This window comes from Achroia grisella, unplaced genomic scaffold (genome assembly GCF_030625045.1).
Source record: "Achroia grisella isolate CSIRO2021 unplaced genomic scaffold, CSIRO_AGI_Agris_v1 utg642, whole genome shotgun sequence".
Classification (NCBI taxonomy): domain Eukaryota; kingdom Metazoa; phylum Arthropoda; class Insecta; order Lepidoptera; family Pyralidae; genus Achroia; species Achroia grisella.
The window spans coordinates 1,194,908-1,218,644 of NW_026712979.1; the positions used below are offsets into that span (position 1 = coordinate 1,194,908).

The following is a 23,737-nucleotide window of genomic DNA, read 5'->3' on the forward strand; positions in this document are numbered from 1 at the left end:
TCTTGAAGGTTTTAGTGTTGTATCAGTTTTTGTGGTCATAAGTAAGGCTGTGTAGTAGTTATAGTATATATATATATAGTAGCTATAGTATTATATAAGATTCCTTATGTTCATACAGTGAAAAAATAACAATCAGACAACCATATAGTGACACTAGCGTTTATAATATAAGTATTAGAATTACGTAGAAAAGCAGATTGCTAATCCACACAACAAGAGTGTTTAAAAAGAAAAAGTTGGTAGTCGATGTGGCAACATAACTGATTCCGTGTTGATCCCATCTGATATCGGTTATGTACTGAAAAGGTAGCTTTATTGTTTTCCATTTAGACTCTCTTCCGATTTGATTCTAGAGTACCGAGGCCGCTATATCACATATCATATACTAACTTTGCCCGCGACTTTGTCCGCATAAAATGACATTACTTCCATAGAATCTTTTATCTCCCCGTTCAACCCTCTAGACTATCTGTATACCAAATTTCATTTAAATCGGATCAGTAGTTTTGACGTGAAAGCGAGACAAACAGACAGAGTTACTTTCACATTTATAATATTAGTAAGGATTGACGGCCTCGGTGGTCTAGCTATGTAGCACACCGGCTTACTTCCGATGGTCGCGGGTTCTCTGTCTGTCGCTATAAACCCGGAATAAAATATCAATTAAATTAAAAGAAGTAACGAGTGAGCCAAGGTCGCCGTGCTTAGTGTACAGGAACCAATTGCTTTACATACTGTGTTGCCACAAAGAAATATGATAAGTTGTAAAATTAGCATACTATACTTGCAACAGTTAATTACAAAACTGGGCCACATTCCAGCACTGGCGCGTGTTGACATAATACTGTAACGAGTGAGAGGGGAGACTAATAAGTGGACTAACAAACAAGGATAGAAGATTTGCACACATCACTATTCTTATGTTATAATATAATAATAATAATCTTAGGACAATTCACACAGCGCCATCTAGACACAAGTCACGCTAGCTAAAGCTTGTGTTATGGATACTAGATAACTGATACAAATACATAGATATATATTTTTTTCGTAAATACATACATGTTATACATAGAAAATACCCAGACCGATACAAACAATCGTGAATAATAATGTTCGTGACATGCGAGGAATCGAACCCACGACTATCGGAAGGCGGTGTGCTAAACCGATAGACCACAAAGGCCGTCAATAATAAAATGAAGATAGCGTACAACCAACTGTTCTAATACCCAGTTAATATACTCATATTTTATACTAGCTGTACCTGCGACTTCGTCCGCATGGAATTTAACAAAAAAGTTAATTCGAGAAATTTTCTAAAATAAAAGTTATTCCTTATTACATCAGCTACCTGCCAATAAAACTCCCGTCAAAATCGGTCTAGCCATTTCAGAGATTAAACAGACAGACAGACAAAAATTGTAAAATGTATATACCGTATTTATATTTATATGCATGTAATAAAAAATTGTTATTTCAATATTACAAACAGACAGTCCAATTGTATTTATATGTATATATGAAATACAGTTAGTAATTTATTAACTTTATTGGGTTATGAACTGGCAGCATCCGAGATGCGCCGGTGCTACATAAACATGATCTAATAAGATTATGTAAGTCGGTGAACGACCCGAGATGAACGCTATTGACCCCAAGACCTTGCCATTGCCATCATTCTATTTTGTTTAAAGACAAAATGTCAGAATTTTTTGACGGTTTAAGAATGTGGAAGTGTATATATTTAAAGTTAATAATATAAAGTAGCTATCCACCCTAACTTCGCACGGGTGTACATATATTATACATATAAACCTTCCTCTTGAATCTCTCTATCTATTAAAAAAAACCGCTTCAAAATCCGTTGCGTAGTTTTAATGATTTTAGCATACATAGGGACGGACAGACAGCGACAGTATTTTATTTTATACTATGTAACTAGCTACCCACCCCGACTTCGCATGAGTGTACATGTATTATATATATAAACCTTCATCTTGAATCTCTCTATCTATTAAAAAAAACCGCTTCAAAATCCGTTGCGTAGTTTTAAAGATTTAAGCATACATAGGGACAGACAGCGACAGTGACTTTATTTTATACTATGTGACTAGCTACCCACCCCGACTTCGCATGAGTGTACATATATTATACATATAAACCTTCCTCTTGAATCACTCTATCTATTAAAAAAAACGCTTCAAAATCCGTTGCGTAGTTTTAAAGATTTAAGCAAACACAGTGACAGTAACTTAGTTTTATACTACGTAGTTCTCTATACGTTCATACATATAAATACAATTGGAGTGTCTGTTTGTAATATTGAAATAACTAAATGCACATGAATATTAATTCGGTATATACACCAAAATAATATTTTTAACAATTTTTGACTGTTTGTTTGTTCCGGCTCATCTCTGAAATGGCTGGACCAATTTTGACTGGACTTTTATGGCAAGTAGCCGATGTAATATGGTGTAACTTATGCTACTTTTATTTCAGAAAATTCTTTTATTTTAAAGTTAAATTCCATGCGGACGAAGTGACTAGTACAGCTAGTATAGAATAATTTTATTCAATAGAAGCTTAAGGTATCTTACCTTATACTTGTACATATATTAACAAGTATGAGGTAAGAATATATACAAGATATAGTGATAGTGGCGCGACCTTACGCTTAAGCTATGACTAACATATAATACAGTTATATACAGTTTTGCAACATTCATAACCGGACAATTCAAGGATAATTGTACATATACACTTCATTGGCTTAGGTATAGCGTTATTAATATATCCAACATAGATAGATAAAAAAAATATTTGTAATAAAAGTCACAAGGTTCGGTAATACAAAGAAAAAAAATATTCATGTAGGGCATTTTAGCCGCTTATGTACGTCAAATTTTCTATTATATTTTTTTCCCTACCGTCCAGTTTAGTATACAGATTCAATTGAGAAGAACGGGGAATAAACTCAATTGAATTTCTTTTTTAAAAAAGTGTGTGTGTTGTTTAAAAGTCTGTTTATTTCTTTATATACTTGAAAATCATAGTGAAATTTATAGTCTATATATTATCCCGATGTATAAGCTAAATTACTGTAAAGTATCATCAAAATCCGTTCAGTAGTTTTTACGTGAAAGAGTAACAAACATCTATCCAAATAAAAAGTAAAGGAAAAACTCACAAAATTTCGCGTTTATAATATTACTAGCTTTTACACGCAGCTTCGCTCACATAACTTCGTTACTGGCTGCTAAATGGCGCTGAAGGAGCAAATGTTATGTTTTTTTTAATTAAAAAGTATCCTATGTTCATTCTAATACCTTCATGAACATATGTACATAATTTCATGATGATCAGTTCAGTTTCTGCGTGAAAGCAAACATCCTACTTTCACATATATAATATTCGTAAGGATTAAGGTAAGATAAGATGTTTAATGTTATAAAGTAGTATTATAAATATAAGAAACATATTTATAACTGACAGATCAAAGGTTATCAACAAAAATAGTTAAACACACATCGTTACAGATGCAATTAAGACAAAGTTCAAGAGCACCGACTTATGTAAAATTAAAACTTTAATTACACTGCAATTAACACCAAGGATTATTATATCATGTCGTTAATTTTAAAATTAGGTGACATGTTTCAACATGATTTTGATAAAATATCTTTTTCGGACAACTCTAATGCTGCTGGCCGCAGCTGGCCTTTACAGCTTCACCGGACGATAGGGGGCGAGTGCAGATGGCACTCCAAACTAAGGAAGGACTTATGGAGCGGCTGAAGGCCAACTCCCGCCTGATGGATACGACTTTATTTATTTCAGGGTACTAATAGCCTACATTATCAGTAACTTATAGACTAATATACATCATTACATAGTATAAAACAAAGTCGCTGTCGCTGTCTATCCGTCCCTATGTATGCTTAAATCTTTAAAACTACGCAACGGATTTTGAAGCGGGTTTTTTAAATAAATAGAGTGATTCAGGAGGAAGGTTTATATATAATATAATACATGTACACCCGTGCGAAGCCGGGGCGAGTAGCTAGTATGTTATAAGTAGCTGACCCGCGTGATTTAGTATGCTTTCATTTCCCTTTCACCTTTTGTAATATTTTTCATTGCAGCTCCGCTCCTATTGGTCGTAGCGTAATGGTATATAGCTTAAAGCCTTCCTCGACAAATGGACTATCCAACACTAAAAGAATTTTTCAGTTCTAACCAGTAGTTCCTGAGATTAGTGCGTTCAAACAAACTCTTCAGCTTTATAATATTAGTATAGGTATAAATATAAATAGTCTCTGTGGTCACGGCACTGACGACGGCAGTCTTCCACGGTAGCGCTGATACACCACCCCCTTCTGCCAGTAGTCCTTCATGAAGGACATGAAGGTGGACAGCATGTTGGAGGGGACCCGGGCCACAAACTCCTTGAACCTCGCGTCGTGACTCGACTCCAGCTGCGTCATCCTCAATGTTAAGTTACTCCTTGGTGGCGTAGTGTAGGCGACACAAATTATAATGCCAGGTCACTCCTGGGCCGAATATAGTCGACAACGTCCTGCTCCTCGCCTTGTCTCTAAGATTGAGGGCTTCGCTACAGGTTCGAACCTCGGCTCGTAATTTTGATTCTCGTTGAACTGTTGCCATCCGTATTATTGTGAATAATGATTTTAAATATGATTTTTGTTATTTCCAGGTATTATGCTTGGTGCTAGCAGCAGGATTAGTGACCGGGGCACGCCCCCGAGCCAGGATACAGCAGCCTGTTGACGATGGCTATGATGAGTATGAGCCGCAGGCCCAGGAGAGAGCTTCTGGCGACCAGGTAAATATCTGATTCCCATTGCATTTAAACTACATTGCACTATATATTTGTATTGATTTTAACCTGCTGCCGCTGAGCAGCTCAGTGGTATATTTTCGAAATTATATATTTTAATAAGGAATTAACAAATTTATTAATGGAGAAATTAGAACGTATTTTATAGAAAGTATTTTAGTAGGGTAACACCACAAATATGTTAAAGGCTTACCTATAGAAATGATATGATATATAATAATAGTACTACATCCTATAGTCTTAATGTAAATAATCGTCTACAAGCTTTATTGCAAACTCTTCTCTTCTTTTTAGTCATTCTTCTAGCTACTCGCCCGGGTGTATAAAACAAAGTCGCTATCGCTGTCTGTCCGTCCCTATATATGCTTAAATCTTTAAAACTACGCAACGGATTTTGAAGCGGTTTTTTTTAATATATAGAATGATTCTAGAGGAAGGTTTATATATATAATACATGTACACCCGTGAGAAGACGGGGCGAGTAGCTAGTACATAATATACTGTTATGCATAAGATTTTTTAATACATAATTTATCAATGTCACATTGATTTCGTTTTACAATATCAGTAAGTCGTGGAAATAAATGCTCATTTATTTTAACAAATATGCATACGTCATAAATATATAATGATGGTATTGTTAATACGTTATTATAACAAATTTATGGTTTTTTTTTGTGGATGATAATGGAATGGTGCACCACCTGCGCTAACGGTTTACGCTGGCGGGGCACCAGTGGAGGATGATAAGATGAGCATGAGATCAGGTCAGTTGGCCCATCCTGACAAATTCACCAGGAATTTAACACGATGGTTTCCAGGGGGAAACGCGTGGAGGTCAACCTGACATGGTACATTGCTAGCAATGGGGTTATCAATCCACATTACTAACAATTCCCTTACCCCCAAATTTATGGTTTATCATATATTTCAGGTGGTTTTAGTTCCGGCTGACGCTTACGACGCCCTCTATCGTGCTAATGATCGACTTGATGACGAGTACGAGCCACGTGCTGTCCAGCGTACACCCGCCAGACTCAAGCAGCCTGCCCACGAGAGCAACAAGCAACCGCCAGTACAGACCATCAGGAATTACAATAAGGTATTCATAATAATAATAAGAATAATCTCAGGACAATTCACACAGCGCCATCAAGACCCAAGTTAAGCTAGCTAAAGCTTGTGTTATGGGTACTAGATAACTGATACATATACATAGATGTTTTTTTCGTAAATACATACATATTATACATAGAAAACACACAGATACTATACATATAAATAAAATGGGAGTGTCTGTTTGTAATATTGAAATAACCGTTTTTTATTACATGCATATGAATATAATTATGGTACATACAATAAAATAACATTTTTTTACAATTTATGTCCGTCTGTCTGTTTATTCCGGCTAATCTCTGAAATGGCTGGACCGATTTTGACGGGACTTATTGGCAGGTAGCTGATGTAATAAGGAGTAACTTAGGCTACTTTTATTTTAGAAAGATATTTTGGTTTAAAAAAAATAAAGTTAAATTCCATGCGGACGAAGTACAGCTAGTAAAAAAATTATCCAAAAAAATAAATTATATGGCTAAACAACTTTTGTGGGGCCAACTAGTATAATATAAAGAATACAAAATGTTTATAATATATACAATAAAATGTTTATTATAAATTACTGGCTTTTACAACATATTGCTTAAATATTAAAATATATAAATAAATGTTGCTATAATTACCTATTATACTAATTTACAGGTAAACGACGATGGCAGTTTCACCTTTGGTTACGAAGCAGCAGATGGCTCCTTCAAAGAGGAAACCCGAGGAACTGACTGCGTCGTCCGCGGAAAATATGGCTACATCGACCCTGATGGCAACAAACGAGAGTTTACCTACGTCTCCGGAAACCCTTGCGACCCCAACAAACCAAATGAGGACGACGATCAGGAGCCCGCAGCACCTGACTCCGGCGAGAGAGATGACGGCGAACCCAATTACCCAACCAGACCGGCCATTCGTCCAACAACTGCCCGACCAACCACGACATACTTCCAAAACGATTTCAGAGATGCTGACGAAGACGAAGCCGAGGAGGAGCCTCTACAGCACATCAGGCAAAGAGTAGTACAGCGCCCGCAAAGCCGGAGACCCACATACCAGGCGCAACCTATTGCGATTACACCACGTCCTCTGCCTGTCACTACGGCTAGAGCGCTCCCTCCAGCGACGACTTTCAGACCACAGCTCGTTCAAGTAACCCCCAAACCCCAAATACAATACAGCCCTGTGCCCAGCTTTGCACCGTCTCCTGCGTCCGCTTTCACGACGGCTAGACCAGGACAAATAGATTTTGCCGCTGAATTTGCTAAATTCCATCGCGAAAACCAATTGCAATCTACGACCGCAACGAGCGTTAGCGATCCTACAAAGGCTACTTCAGCCACTGCATCTCCAGCTCCGAGTGGCAACCCACTATACTCGACAGAACTTGTTTACGACCCCGCAAGCGGCCAGTACAACACTCAGCTCTTCCAAACTCTGCCTCAGACTAAAGGAGAACTGAACCTAAACCAGCGGTTACAACCGTTCGTCGCACAGCAGCAACAGCCTTCGCCGCGACCTTTCATCCCATCTCCACAGATTTCCGTGCAGCCCGCTCAATCTCCGAATGTGCCTCTGTTCAGACACCAGATTCAGCACGCGAATCCGCAGGAAGTGTATCAGAGACAACAGGCCGAAAGTCAGTTCCAGAACTCGCAGCAGTTGTTCGCCCAGCAACAGCAACTGCAGCAGAGTCAGCTGCAGAGAGATCGGGCTGCAGCGAGAGCGCAGGCTCAGAGGCTAGCGTTGGTACAGCAGGGGCAGGCCCCCCAGAGAGCGGCTCAATCGCCACAACCACAATTCTATTACGTAGCTCCGCGTGGAGAGTCGGCGGCAACGGGACAGATCGACGCCTTCTTGAGAGGGCACGGCATCCAGTTCTAGTTGACGTAGCGGAATAATTTGAGCTAGGTAATTCTCTATCGACCGATCATACAAACCCCATTCCGGAATGGCCATATTACACGAGTCTAAGAGAGATTGGTCGACAGTTGAGTGCGTTAGTGTGTTAAAATATGTGGTTTGAAAATGCGTTTAAAAATGTACTGCAAATATTTACTTTGTGCGAAGTTGCCGTATAAATTATTTTAGATACTGTAGAAAATGAGAATAAAAATATTAATAATGAATAGAAAGTGGTAAGTTTCCATGATCTTCATAATTTTACGCTTTAAATAATGACTGTTCCAACATAAAAAAGTATATAATGTAAAGTAATATCTAAAAACACTAAGAAAGTAATGCCAATTTTTCTGCGCGGGAATATTTTTCTATCTTTCGAAAAATCAGAGCATAAAAGAGTTCATTTCAAACAAAACATATAATTTTCCAAATATTATTATTGTTTCAAAAGTTTCTTTAGTCGTTATTCGAACGAAAAAATGTTTCTGATCATATTTTTTTTATTCTATGTATTTCTTTGGAAAAGCAAAAGGACACACCTTTTGCTTTTCCAAAGAAATAAATAGAATAAAAAAAATATGGTCCTTTTCAGTCAATCATACCTACAGCCATTAATCAAATTTATTTTCAATAATGTGACAGATAAAAAACTATTGTCAGATGGCTGTATTCTATAATGTAGTATATATATTTTTTTATTTTTTAAATATTCTTAATCTATATTTCATATAAAATAAAAAAGTATAAAATTATTATATACATTATTGTTAATAAAGCGGTACATTTTTAAACCAACATAAGGGCCGTCCATTAATCACGTGATCTTTTTTTAAGCATTTCTAACCCCCTCCCCTTGGTGATACGTGGTGAGGTTTAAAACTACCCCCCGCTCCCCCACCCAACATCACGTGTATTTTAGTACCTACAAAGAATCTTAAATTTTTTTGATTTTATTCTGAAATTAAGGACCATGATAGAAATGTGTAGACAGAAAGGTTGCAGATTGTTTTTGATTGGCATAACATAAATACACGTGATGTCTTACTAACGCAGCGTGGGAAGGCCTCCAGCAAGGTGGACCGACGATCTGGTCAAGACCGCTGGAAGGCATTGGATGCGAGCAGCGCAGGACGGGTCGTCGTGATGATCCTTGGGGGAGGCCTATGACCAGTAGTGGACGCCTACCGGTCTGCGATGACGAGGTCTTACTAGACCCCCTCTTGGGATATTTCGTGATTTTTTCCCCCCTCACGTGATTAATGGATGGCCTCATATACAATATCTAGTTCTTGGACTGTATGGGACACGCGTGTCCCAAACGTGTAAATATTTTATGCTGTCTAATCAGTACCTTAATGTAACGTTATAAAACATAGATGTAAGTATAAAATATATTGATTGTAAGTAAACAAATATTTTGTGAGCGATAGTCCAGTTTGCGTGCTTGTGATGCGCACTGTAAAAACTTACAAATAATAATTTGTAATATTGTTTTAATAATAAATTATATTTTTTATATTATTTTCTGTATTTTTTTTAAACTTAAGCTTGTGTGATTGATATTCCTATACTGGGCGACTCAAACTCAATAGCAATAGTCTATTGGAGTATTTGACTCCAATAGACTATTGCTATTGAGCAAAAACAACTTATGCATCATGACTAGGGCCTTCACAGGACGCTGCAAATTGAACAAACATAAAGCAAACCTATGCCTATGCTCAACAAAAATCTCCAAATTTTGCCTAACCACAGATAATATAATATTACATACTAACTGAACAGGATACGCTACTACACATCCTATTTGGTTGTAGTCCACTCATACATAAGCGAGATATCTCCTTTGGAAAGTGTACAAAAAATATTTAATTAAAAAAAATATTATTCCTTTTTTGGTTGTCTGTATTTTTCCTGCCAATAGCTGAAACGGCTGCACCGATTTCGACGAAACTTTTACTCGTAGATAGCTAATGATATAGGCACCTTACGACGACAACAACATGAAAAGACGACAACTACCAAACCATTCACTAACTAATGTATTTTCAAGTTGTAAACCCCGGTCAAATACCTATAGGTCTAACGAGACTGGACTTATGATCCCATTGCTAGCAATGTACCATGTTAAGATGACCTCCACGGTTGCTCCTGCAAACCATCATAACAAATTCCTGCTGAATTTATCATGATCAGATCTGAGCTTAATGTGATATGGTAGTAGAACACAGAATTCGGTAGAATAATGGAATTTGCCAGTCTACTTTTTTTTTAATTGATGATAATGGAATGGTGCACCCATCTGCACTAACGGTTTAGCGGGGTGCCAGGGGAGGGTGATAAGATGATCATGAGGTCAGGTCTTAACTTTCAAACCTTGACGCACTTACTTTTTATACTACAACTAGCTGTCGCGGCCAACGTTGTTTTGCCTTAAAATAAAAAAAAATTAGGGGTATACTAGCCCTAACATTTAGGGGGATGAAGAATAGATGTTGGCCGATTCTCATACCTACTCAATACGCTCACAAAATTTCATGAGAATCGGTCAAGCCGTTTTGGTGTAGTATGGGAACGAAAACTTTGACACGAGAATTTTATATATAGGATGGTGGTAAACAAGCATAGGGACCATTTGGTAAATGGTTACCATAGCCTACAGAGGCACCAAGGGTGATATCTATCTATCTATCTATCTATCTATATATTGTGCTCGCCCTTTTTAAGAGTCCACTACCTAAACCTATCAGGGACAAGAATTGAAGGATATTCTTAGGAGCGATGGTTTTTATCTCCTCAGGATAGAGTGTAAACTTTCCAAAGCAAATATTACGTTTATACATGAGTGGGCTACAACCACATAGGATGTGTAGTGGCGTTTCCTCTTCAGTTAGGCAAAATCTGCTGATGTTTGTTGGGCATTGGCCTAGGTTTGCTTTACATTTGTTCTTATCTTATCACTTCGACTGATTTAATCTTATTGTGTTTTTATATTTGAGCCTAAATAAATTAGTGCTGGTTGGTAGTTTGTATTCACACGTTTCGACTTGTAAAATGTGAACGTACAAGGATTGTTTAAAAGAGCAACACACAAGTTTCTTGCTTATTCTTCTTGTGATGAGACAGCTTTCCGAATAAGCGGTAGATTTAAAAAAAAATTTTTGACTATTCAAAAGTGCTTAAATTAAGTTTATTTGAACAAATAATTTTCTATTCTATTCTATTCTGTGTTTGTTCAATTTGCGACACTGCAAATTGAACAAACAACTGTGAGGGTCACGATACATATGTCATGTTTTTACTCAATAGCAATAGTCTAATAATATTGTCTATTGAGTATTGCTTAGTCCGATGCTATAGTCTCAAAAAAAAACCTCCAGAACTATAGCATAAGGTTAACGTTTTTAATCCATAAACTTCATTATTATCTGTGCGACATTCTAAATTCAGAGCGTCCATTCGAAACTAGTTTCGATCTAAACTTCTTTATGGAAAAACAACAACAGCGCGCTCTATGATACTGTTACAAAACTAGTTATATATATTGAGAAAATCTTGTAGATTGAATATTTAACTTCAAACTTTAGCTTAATAACAAGTGATACAGTAGTTTATCTATGCAGTAGTAGATATTAAACGATGTGTGCTTAAATTTTCACTACCAGTGTGCTTAATTACAATAAATTAGTTGCAGAGTCTGTCACTAGATGGCGTTAATTCGTTATTATTTATAACTGATGTTTTCCAAACCTAAGGAAGGACTTATGGAGCGTCTGAAGGCAAACCCGCCTGACGGATATGACTTTAGTCTGAGGGCACCGCTAGGGGTTCGAACCTCGGCTCAGGCCGTCGTAACATCGGTCCCTGTTTGAATTGGATGGGAGATCGATCAGGATAGAGTTATTCAAGAGGGAGTGTACATGTATTATATAATATATATATATATATACATATATATATATATAATACATGTACACCCGTGCGATGCCGGGGCGAGTAGCTAGTAAAATATATATTTAATTGTATATATGTTTTGTAAGAGTGTATTTATTGTAGTACCTACCTATTATTTTCTTCATTACAAATTACCTATTAATCATTAAAATAACATTATTGTGAATTATTTCGTAATAAGTACATAAATAAATAGCACAATACTATCTTTGTTCATAGACAATAACGGGCTATGGAGGACTAGTCGTATTTATTGTCTATTCCCACGGATCATAATGACATTTCCACAGAATACTTATAAAACTCAAATGGGGGAAACAATAAAGTTGGATTGTAATTTTTTGTATCTATTATAAAGATTTATGTTTTGTTTGGATAAACTAAAATAGTACATATAAATACAACTAATAGTTTATTCAAATAAACTCAATAAATAGTCATAATTTTTTTATACTCATTCACTCATTCGGAACACAGACTGATCACGCAGAGATACAAGAATAATGAGCAAGAAACTTGTGTGTTGCTCTTTTGAATAAATTTTACAAATTTTTAATAAATGTTACAATTAATAAAATTTTATTAATAAAATAACTGATTTAGAATAAACTATGTATATATACATATAATTTGTTTGTAATTTGTGTCTGTATTTATTATCTAATATCACAGATAACATAAAATTACATACTAATATTAACTCTAAAATAATGGTATATGGATTTTCATTTAATGTTAGACATAGACACCTATATAAATGCATTGTAAATAAACTGGATTTTAAAAAAAAAAAATTTAATTGAGTTTCTTGCCAGTTCTTCTCAATTGGATCTATATACCGAACTGGACGGTAGGGAAAAAAATTATAATGTAAAATTTGACGTTCATAAGCGGCTAAAATGTCCTACATGAATAAATGATTTTTGAATTTGAATTTGAATTTGAATTTGAATTTGAATTTGAATTTGAATTTGAATTTGAATTTATATGGGCAACATTTTAACAAATGTGCAAAAAAGCAAGAAACAAGTAATTATTATTATTATCATAATAATATAGCTCATATTATTCGTTTTTTTTATACTACGTAGGTAGCAAACAAGCACATGGGCCATCTGATGGTAAACGGTTACCGTAGCCTGAAACAACATTGGTGTCCCGATTCGCTTTCGATGGTTTTTGAATGATTCGAAGACAACACTTTATTAAAAAAATATATAGATTACCAATTGCATTTCTGCAGTACCGTACTGAGTGTGTAGTAATTTACAAATTTCATATTTATAAATATTCAGATTGAATTATTTATTTATCTATACTAATATTATAAAGCTAAAGAGTTTTTTGTTTGTTTGTTTGAACGCGTTAATCTCAGGAACTACTGGTTCGAATTGAAAAATTCGTTTTATGTTCAATAGTCCATTTATCGATAAAGGCTTTCAGCTATATAACATTACGATACGACCAATAGGAGCGGAGCTGCAATGAAAAATATTGCAAAAGGTGGGGAATTGAAATGCAAAAGTAGCGCGGATCAGCTATTAAAGGATAATCTGACAAGTACTTAATCGATTTAAAAAAATCTTTCACCTATAGAAAGATAATGTTAGTAATATGCTTTGTATAATATTTTAATTGCAAAAACCTTATGAGATCCCTACAATATTTGCAACCATACGAAACTGTATAGCGTGATTAGTAATTTATGAATTTCGTAATCTGATATAAGATATTCCATGGCAATTATATACAATAAATTACCTAATGCTATAATTAATTTAAATTTGAAATTACAAGGAGACAAGTAAATATTTATAACTAACTTAATTACACAACAAAGAACCTAAAATTAAAAACCTTAAAAAATATAATATAATAACTAAAAAAGCCAAAATATGTAAATACAGGGGTCTAGGCTCCGAATATGAATTTGTCCCATTCGGTGTCGAGACCCTTGGTCCGTGGGGTCCTAGCGCTATAAGACTTTTCAAAGAAATAACGAAAAGGTTAGTCGACATCACAGAAGACCGAAGAGCTGGCAGCTACCTCGGACAAAGAATTAGTCTAGCCATTCAAAGAGGGAACGCTGCCAGTATCTTCGGAACGTTGCCTAAAGGGACCCCTTTTAATAATATATTTTAGTCATCATATTATATATATTTTTTAAGCTTTTTAATTTTAGGTTCTTAGTTGTACAATTAGGTTATGTAAATACTAGTAATAAATACGATCAAAATAAGGAAATAAAGTTCATAACTAAAATATATTATTAAAAGGAGTCCTTTTAGGCAAAGTTCCGAAGATATACATAAAGATATATATAAAATACCTTATATTATAAAAATGAGAGTCGATATAATAAATTTATTATCCGGTTAAAACAAATGTTGACAAATAAATGCTATTACAAAATCGAAGAATACTTGCAAGATGTAGATGAGTAATATAAAACGTCCGCCTCTCTTCCACGTTGCAATGCCTAAAAGATGCATATTATGTATGTAAATTAATTAATTTACCATAATTGTGCAACGCAACGTAAATAAATAAATAAAAATATAACAAGTTTTAATTTGTAATTATTAGTATATAAATTAAATTAAATACTTAATGGATTTAATCAATTTTTTCATAAAATTATCGGCAAGTCTTTTATTTTCAAAATAATTAAGAAATCTCTACAATTGTATTCACCTGTAAATAGCCAGTATTATCGGCAAGAAATGTCTTTTATTTTAGAAGACATTAGAGGTCTCTACAATAATTGCAACTATGCGAATTTAGCGGATAAATTTCGATCTCTTATATGGGCAAATTGCTACTATTTAATTGTAGACATTACCTACATCAACCGCAAGGAAATTCAATTAGTTGCGGTATCAAAACACCTTACGAGTCCAACATTAATCTAAACCCGACCCAAAAAGCACACTACAAGTAATTAAACGTGACATTGAATACCACCGTGGGAATGCACACACAAACGAAACGCCCCAGCATAAATTAACTAACAATATTATAGAAACAATTGACCAATTAAATTTTTTAACAATTGCATTTAAGAAAATATATGACCTTAGACGGAGAATGTTGGCGGAGTTACTGAAACAAAAAAAAACTGTCCACATGCTCGCAGTTTTACAAAACGGCTCGGACAATTAAACAATTGGGATCTTACAGCATAGGTAAGTGCGACGAAAAAAGATTTTCCGTTTCAGATAATGAAATGACAACAATGGTGGCGTTTGCGCAAGGCATTCGCACGGCGAGGCTAGCGAGTGGGGCGATATTTTATATAGGGGAGCTCGGTGCGCGGGCGCAGCCGTAGCGCCGACATGCCGCTGCGGCTGACCTAGCGAGATGATCCGCCTCGTCATTCTCGTGTGCTTAACCACCGCGATCGCTTCCGAAATCGAAACAACCAAAGATGCTACCACTGAAATACCTGCAGTTAATACCACCAAAGAAATTTTGAAGGCGAGCGAAACAGGTGACCCGTCTAAAGTAGAAATTGTTAAACAGATACGCCGATTGAACGATGATGGCTCATACACTATTGGTTACGAAGCTGATGATGGAACTTTTAAGATCGAGAGCAGAGATGTTTTGGGTAACGTGAAAGGGACTTTCGGGTATATAGACCAGGATGGGGAAATCAAGCGTGTGACATATTCTTCATCAAGTGATAGTACCCCGATTCCGGTGACGACCAGCAGCACAACACCTAGTGTACCAACTATGATAGTAAGAATGAATAAAACTGTGTCATCAACCACTAGAAGACCATTGCCAACCGTCGTGTATCCAACTAGAGGTATATATACTACAAGGGGAACTGTCATTCAGCCAATACCTAGAAGACGACTAATAGCAAGTTCTACGAAAGCAGCAACAAATATTGAAACCACTACAGAAAAACAAAGACCAGAAGAAACTACAAGTAACATCCTAAATCTTTACAAACCAAAATTAGAGGATAGTGTTAAATCGCGAACTCAAATTTTAAAACCTATGCCAACTACTGTGAGTGATGATTTAATTAATAAACAGACAACTAAATTACCAACGACAGTGAAACCCGTGTACGAACATGTCAATGAAAAAGGATCTGAACATGACGGTAATAAAGCGAATACCATACGTCGAGAGTTAACTGGAACCAGTCCGAACCCTCGTATGATCAGTCTACAACAATCTGTTGGTGATGATTCCACTGATGTTTATGGAAGTCACTTGTCCCTCGGAACTGTACGTCCATTATTCACTACCACTACACCACGTCCAAGACTTGTGCCTATACATTCTCTAGTAGCTGCCAGACAAAAGATTCAGCAACAATATCAGGAAGCGCAAAGTCAGGACCAGGAGACAACCGTCGAAGCAAGTACAGGCCGTGTTTTTAACCAAGAGAACGTAGTGACTTCCAATCCAGTGCCAGTTATTCACATACCAACTGAAAGTGATGACGACAGATTGTATCATCAGCAGCCAATTTACAGGAGACCACAAGCAGCTGTTCATTTCCGTACACACGAGTACTTAAAAGACAATCCTGGAGCTGCTGTGCCTATTGGAAACCAGCGGCCCTTTCTCCACTATGAATATCCGAACAAAGTATTGGAGCCTCAGTATGTTAGAGAGACATCATCCCAGCCGGTAGCTAAAACGACTACTGAACCAGTAACTGCTCAACCGTACGAAGTAAGGCCAGTAACTAGAATTATTCCTATAGCTGTAGACGAGAGAGGTGTACCTATTCAGGGGTATCAAGCAAGGTTTGTGAACCCATACCATGTAGCACAACCTCAAACACAGATGGTACTTCAACCGCGCTACGAACCAGTGGACGAAATGAATTCCATATCAGCCCCAGTGAGTACAAGAGACTTGAAACGCTTGCTCCAGATTCTGATATTACGGCAGAATCGCTTGCAAGCTTTAATGGATCAGATCGTGTCGCCTGGTACAGGGTACCAGCCAGTACAGTTGTTCCGTCAGGAGCCGCAGTATTACAACAGGATTGATAACCGCCAGTACAGAAACGATGATCGCTACGATTACAGATTCGATCAGCAACAGTATAGGCAGCAGGAAGCTTATTCAAACCAAGTTACGAATTACGACAATTCACAATACGAGAGTCAGCGTTATGTTCCTCGGCGGAGGATATATAGACCTTATGATACAGTGAGCGCCGCAACGAACCATGTGGAAGAAACTCCAGAGTATCTACCACCGGATGTCCGAGAGACTTTACTGCTGAAAATGCTGATGTTGGCTATCAGTCCTGACTTCATGCCGACACCAGCTCCTCTTACCGAGCTGACTACAGCTGCACCCACGAGGAAGCAGGTCAGGAACGTCCAGATCCTCGGAGAGGATGGCTCGGGCGAGAAGGCGGCCATGCAGAGATAAGGTACTTTTATTTCTACTTAGAATAATTTATTAAAGTGATATCTTTAACTATGCAATACTCATAAATAGTGTATATATTTTTTAAATTTTAGTAATGAACAAACTTTTTAATTAAAATGTAGTTTTATTATATTCCTAGCCTATCTCTTTTAATCGGAAAATAATTCTGGATTTTCTTGCACTAAAAAAACAATTGCTACATAAGAGTATAAGAGAGTACACAGTTTCAACTAAAAATGAAAGTTCAAAGTTAGTTCCTAATACCTAAAGATATATATCTATTGAATATATACTAATTTAAAACCTCTTACCAAATATAAGAAATTATGTGTTTATTTAATTTTGACATTTATAAATATTTATATTAATAATAATATACATATATTAAGCTAATATTATCGATATTAAAATGCGTTACAAAAAGGAATTAATGAAATAAAATTGGCACATACACAAAGTCACACCAACAGAATAAAACTATTAAAAACCAAATTAGTTACTATAAAATATTTTCTAAAAAAAGACTGCTCAGCATATTGGTGCAGCCGAAGCTACAGCGCTGATGTAAACCTTAGGGTAAATAATAGCACATAAAATCATCATCATAACAAAGTCGCGGTCGCTGTCTGTCCCTATGTATGCTTAAATCTTTAAAACTACGCAACTGATTTTGAAGCGGTTTCTTTAATAGATAGAGTGATTCAAGAGGAAGGTTTATATGTATAATACATTTACCCATGTAAAGCCGGGGTGTGTAGCTAGTATTACATAAAAATAACTATGGATCGACTTATAAGCAACGAACTACAAAAATCTGAATATAAAGTCGATTCAAGTTACACACATAGGTACTTGACATTTATCATTATATTTCTCCCAATTTACATAATATCTTTTTAAATTATAGCCTATGTGTTGTTCTGATGTATAAGCTATATTACAGTAAAGTTTCAACAAAATCTGTCCGTAGTTTTTGCATGAAATAATAGTCCATCCATACTCATACACTTCCGCGTTTATAATACTTGCTCTGCCCGAGGTTTCACCCTCGTTAAATTTAATTTCAAATTTCAATGAAAAATATAGCTATATTACTGTAAAGTTTCATCAAAATCCGTTCAGTAGTTTTTGCGTGAAAGAGTAACAAACATCCATCCGTACTCACAAACTTTCGTATTTATAATATCAATGATTAATCCTTGTTAATGTAAATCTACTTAAAACAATATTTAATTAAAAGAGCAACACACAAGTTTCTTTCTCATTCTTCTTGTGATGAGTCTGCGTTCCGAATGAGTGGTAGAATAAAAAAAATATGACTATTCAAAAGTATTAAGTTTATTTGAATAAAAATTATTTCTATTTCTAATTATTAACGTATTTCATGTTAATAAAATTAATTTATTTCGCGTTTATTACAAATTTATATTTGAAATTCAACGATCTGTATTGCACCCGTGTAAAGTCAAGGCAAATCTAGTACAAAGGTCTTCAGCCCGCGGCCCACGGACCGCTTGCGGCCCGCCGATGTATTTTCTGCGGCCCGCTAACAGCATAGCCCCACTCTCAGTAAAGACAACAATTAAGTAATAGAAAGTACCTTTAATATATAATAAAATGATCCTTGTTAAAAAAATATCTCTGTACAGAAAGAAAGAAAAAAAATTTTTTGGCCCTTGATTTTTAAAACTGGAGACTGCTACTCTAGTATTATATATCTACCTCAATATCAGTACACAAAAAGTCATCAACGATTAGGAAAATCTGTATAAAATTGCCTATAAACTTTTTGATATTACAAATACGATATTTGTCAACATTAATCAATGATGTTGCACTGATGATTCAATATGTAACACTATTTTGAATCTAGGTGTATGTTTACTCAATCAACACGCATTGATAATTTAATTTAAACGGTAAAGATATTAAATCTAGAACGTTGGATGCCTCTAACATTACTAACAGATGTTGAGTTACTCTTATAACTAATTAAATATTCGTTTTAACCCACGACCGCGTGAAATTTACATATTTATCTATATAAATAAATAAAAATTCTAAAACAAAAGTGTCCTAAATATATAAATGTTATCTATGAGTAAAAGTCCTGTTAAAATCGGTCCAGCAATTTCAGAGATTAGCGAGAACAAACAGACAGATAGACAGAAAAGAAAATTTTAATTGAGTACCTACCGTATATATACTTTTATTTAGTGAGAAACTGTTGATTTCCAATTACATACAACACTTCAACATTATTTATATGTATTGTTTATTGATTGATAACTTAGTAGTTCGTGTGAATTTAAGTATATATATTATATCTAGAATACGATCTATTTGTGTAACAAATATCATTGGAATCTGTCCAGTAGTTTTTGCGTAATAACAATGATAATATCTTAAGACAATTCACACAACATCATCTGATCCCGAGCTGAGCTTGTGTTATGGGTACTAGACAACTGATATAAATATATAGATACAGATACAATGAAATTCTTGTCTCGAATAGAAGTATAGATGTTTTCTATTCGACACTGGTCCAGTTCCGGAGACAATTAAATCTCCACCGTAAAGAGACAAATTATATTTAATGTTGTACCAATTTTTTCTTTAATATAAATAAAATTCTGTTAACATGATAATTCATTGCATTACGTAGTTATATATTATTTTCTATTTAGTTTACTTTTCATTATATAACCTTATCTAGCGTATATTGAATGCGTCTTATAATTTAGCTTTTAGGCATACATAGTGTTGGATTACAATCCAGTTTTGTACCGAACTACACGCTCCTAATTATATTATTATATTGATTGTAATCTGTTTTGTATGCTAATAAATAAATAAATAAATATATACATATCACACCGGACCGAAAAAACAATAATACTCGTGAATACATTTTTTTTTATTTAGTATTATAATATCTGCCACTTCTTTTGTGGCGACGTCCTTATGGTCTATTATTTTTTCTTTTTAATTTTATTTTTATTATTTACTACTACTTGAATACAAATATTTGTATCGTGCAAGGAATCAAACCCGCTACCATTACGGTGTTTTACCGTTATACCACCGCCGTCAAATTAGGCAATAGGTTAAGTAGCAAACACGAATCTAAACTCTCGAAACATCGTTTACTATATTAGTGTGATATTAACATTGTGAATTCAATGTCGCAAGTTATTATATAATAAGTCAGCCGCTACATAATAATATGTAAAACCAGATATTGCACTTAAACTAGTTCTAACAATAACAGTTATTGGGTCAAGCCAGCAACCGTTTTATGGCTGCGGTAATTTTTAAATTCAAATGAATGCTATGATTTGACTAGAATGTCTATTTTTTAGAAATAGAAATAATTTTTATTCAAATAAGCACTTTGGTGTAGTCACATTTCTTTATTCTACCGCTCATTCGGAAAGCTGTCTCATTACAAGAAGAATAGGGAAGGAACTTGTGTGTTGCTCTTTTACACATAAGTTTCTTCCTCATTCTTCTCTTCTCCTCTTTTTTAGATTTACATTAACAAGGATTAGGCATGCGACTATCAACTTAGAAACCGCTACGCACTTAATCTCTGTTCAATCAGATAACATTGTCAGCGTTATGAATTTTAAGTTAGATATTTTCTATAAAATTTTTTGCAAACTATTAAAAACATTCTGCATTATTTTCGACAGTCGCGGGTTCGACTCCTTTCATGGTACAAACATTTGTATTCGTGAGTATGATTGTTGGTATTGCTATGGGTATTTTCTATCTAGAGTTTCATCAAAATCCGTTCAGTAGTTTTTGAAAGAGTAACAAACATCCATCCATATTTACAAACTTTCGCGTTTATAATATAACCAGCTGAGCCCGCGGTTTCATCCGCGTTAAATTTCAATAAAAATATAGCCTATATATTATTCTGATGCATAAGCTATATTACTGTAAAGTTTTATCAAAATCCGTTCAGTAGTTTTCGCGTGAAAGAGTAACAAACATTTGCGTTTATAATACTATTAAGATAACTTGACAGTTATGAGCGGTTGAAATGAATTAACGTAAATAAAAATATTTTTATTTGATTCACACATTCAACACCGCAATATGGCAACATTTCGCCATTTTTTTTTTATTACCACAACAATATTATGCATATGTATATATTTAAAATATTGTAGATTTGAGGACAGTTCCAGTAATTAATTTGATTCCTATCTACCACATACATTGTATTCAAACGATGTTTCACAGTTTTATGGTTGTACGCTTCCTCAAACTGTAATATTGTGTTATCTGTGCTCAGACTATGTAATATTATCTTATCTGTGCTCAAACTGACGAGGAAATATGTACGATGTATGATTGTAATTAAACTGATTAGTTCTATAACTACCGTCACAAATAAGATTGAATCTAAGATATTTATGTACTTTTACATGAATATTTTCATTTCATTCCAAGATAGTTTCGTTGTTTACTGGAGGAATATTGCAATGTTTAATTAGTTTTAATTGTAATAAATAAAATATTTAGAATATATTGTACACAGAATTTAATAATGACTCCACGGAATGTTCTAGAAGGAATGCAAATCTAAATATATATAACTCAAAGGTGACTGACATAGTGATCTATCAACGCACAGCCCAAACCACTGGACGGATCGGGCTGAAATTTGGCATGCAGGTAGATGTTATGACGTAGGCATCCGCTATGAAAGGATTTTGATTAATTCTACTCCCAAGGGGATAAAATAGGGGATGTAAGTTTGTATGAAATTTTGTCAATTTTAAACCGATCGGGCTGAGACTTTGCATGCATAAAGCTACTATGACGTAGGCATCCCTCAAGAAAGGATTTCAATCCAGCCTTAAGGCGATAAATTAACGCGAGCGAAGCCGCGGACAAAAGCTAGTTGTATATAAAATAACATCGATGTTCTGTGTGTCTGATCTATTTGCGATCGCGAACATTCGTTATTGTCTTTTTTAAATTCAAATTCAAGTTCAAATTCTTCATTTGTGAAGTACAGGTTACAAAGGTCCTAAGAAATAGAAGTTTCACTAGGTTCTGTAATTACGCGTACAAATCTTCGTTATCCAGAAATCCTTTTTTATCTCATACTACTATAGCTGTGCCCGCGATTTCGTTCGCGCAGCGCTGTATGTTTGTTACTCTTTCACGCAAATACTACTGAACGGATTTTGATGAAACCTTTACAGTAATATAGCTTATGGATCAGGAAATATAGCCTAAATGTTAGCTTAGGCTATATTTTTTATTGAAATTCATCTCGGTTGAAACCACGGGCAATGCTAGTTTGTAATATTTTTGTACCTAACGACCAGTATACAGATACAATTGAGAAGAACTTGCAAGAAACTCGACTGAAATTTTGTCCTACATGAATAAATTAACATTTAATTTGTTTTGATATGTATTGTAAAAAAAACCATCAACGATAGTTTATTCATTATCTAATAATGAATAAACGATAGTTGATGTTGTTTTTATAGGTATCATAAGGTCAATAGTGCTAGGTATCATTTACTTAATGTACATAAAAAAATTATATAATTGAGAACTTCCTCCTTTTAAAGTCGGTTCATAAAATATGCGAGGCTGTTCCATTATACCAGAATGTCGCACAATGGTCAACCTTCACGCCTGTGGTTCTTGCATAAGGGTGAGCAGCAAATCACGGTGATATTAACATAGTCAAATTTAGTACTAACTAGTAAAATACATATATACATTGTAATGTACGGTCCCGGTAGTCTAGCGGTTTAGAACACCTTACTTCCGATGGTCGCCGGTTCGATTCCTCGCACAGCACAAACATTTGTATTCATGAGTTCTATTTGTATCGTTCTGGGTGTTTTCTATGTATAATATGCATGTATTTACGAAAAAATATATGTATGTATTTGTATCAGTTATCTAGTACCCATAAAACAAGCTTTAGCTAGCTTAATTTGAGCGCTGGGTTACATGGCACTGTGTTAATTGTTCTGAGATTATATTATTAAAAAATGTATACGAAAATGAGAAGATTAAATTCCTAAATCAAACATCTAACTATAATAATATTATAGATAGATTTGGATACTACTAACACATATAATATAATATATACTAATATTATAAATGCGAAAGTAACTCTGTCTGTTACGCTTGCATGCCAAAACTACTAAACCTGTGTAATTAACTTAGTTAAATTTAGTTAGTACTAACTGGAAAACAAAACCATATATACTTGAAACGGTATACGCCACAAAACGTAAAAAAACAAGTAAAAGCTGTGAAAATAAAGCATATCAATAATAATAATAATCTCAGGACAATTCACACAGCGCCATCTAGACCCAAGTTAAGCTAGCTAAAGTTTGTGTTATGTGTACTAGATAACTGATATAAATACATAGATATATTTTATTCGTAAACAATTATACTCATGAATACAAATATTTGTGTCGTGCGAGGAATCGA

General features: G+C 34.9%; 2 protein-coding genes across 2 annotated transcripts in view; both read left to right on the forward strand.

Annotated features, from left to right (window-relative positions):
* The window catches only part of LOC131849401 (ATPase family gene 2 protein homolog A-like), a 245,133-nt gene that overhangs the window by 127,395 nt on the left and 94,001 nt on the right, over positions 1–23,737 (forward strand). The gene's annotated exons all lie outside the window — the stretch shown is intronic.
* LOC131849402 (uncharacterized) lies at positions 15,188–17,242 on the forward strand. Its single transcript, XM_059199471.1, has one exon. It carries the CDS (start codon positions 15,188–15,190, stop codon positions 17,240–17,242), a length of 2,055 nt encoding a protein of 684 aa, XP_059055454.1.

Excerpts from the sequence above, each read along its gene's own strand:
- LOC131849402 (XM_059199471.1), top strand. The coding sequence starts at position 15,188 with ATGATCCGCCTCGTCATTCTCGTGTGCTTAACCACCGCGATCGCTTCC.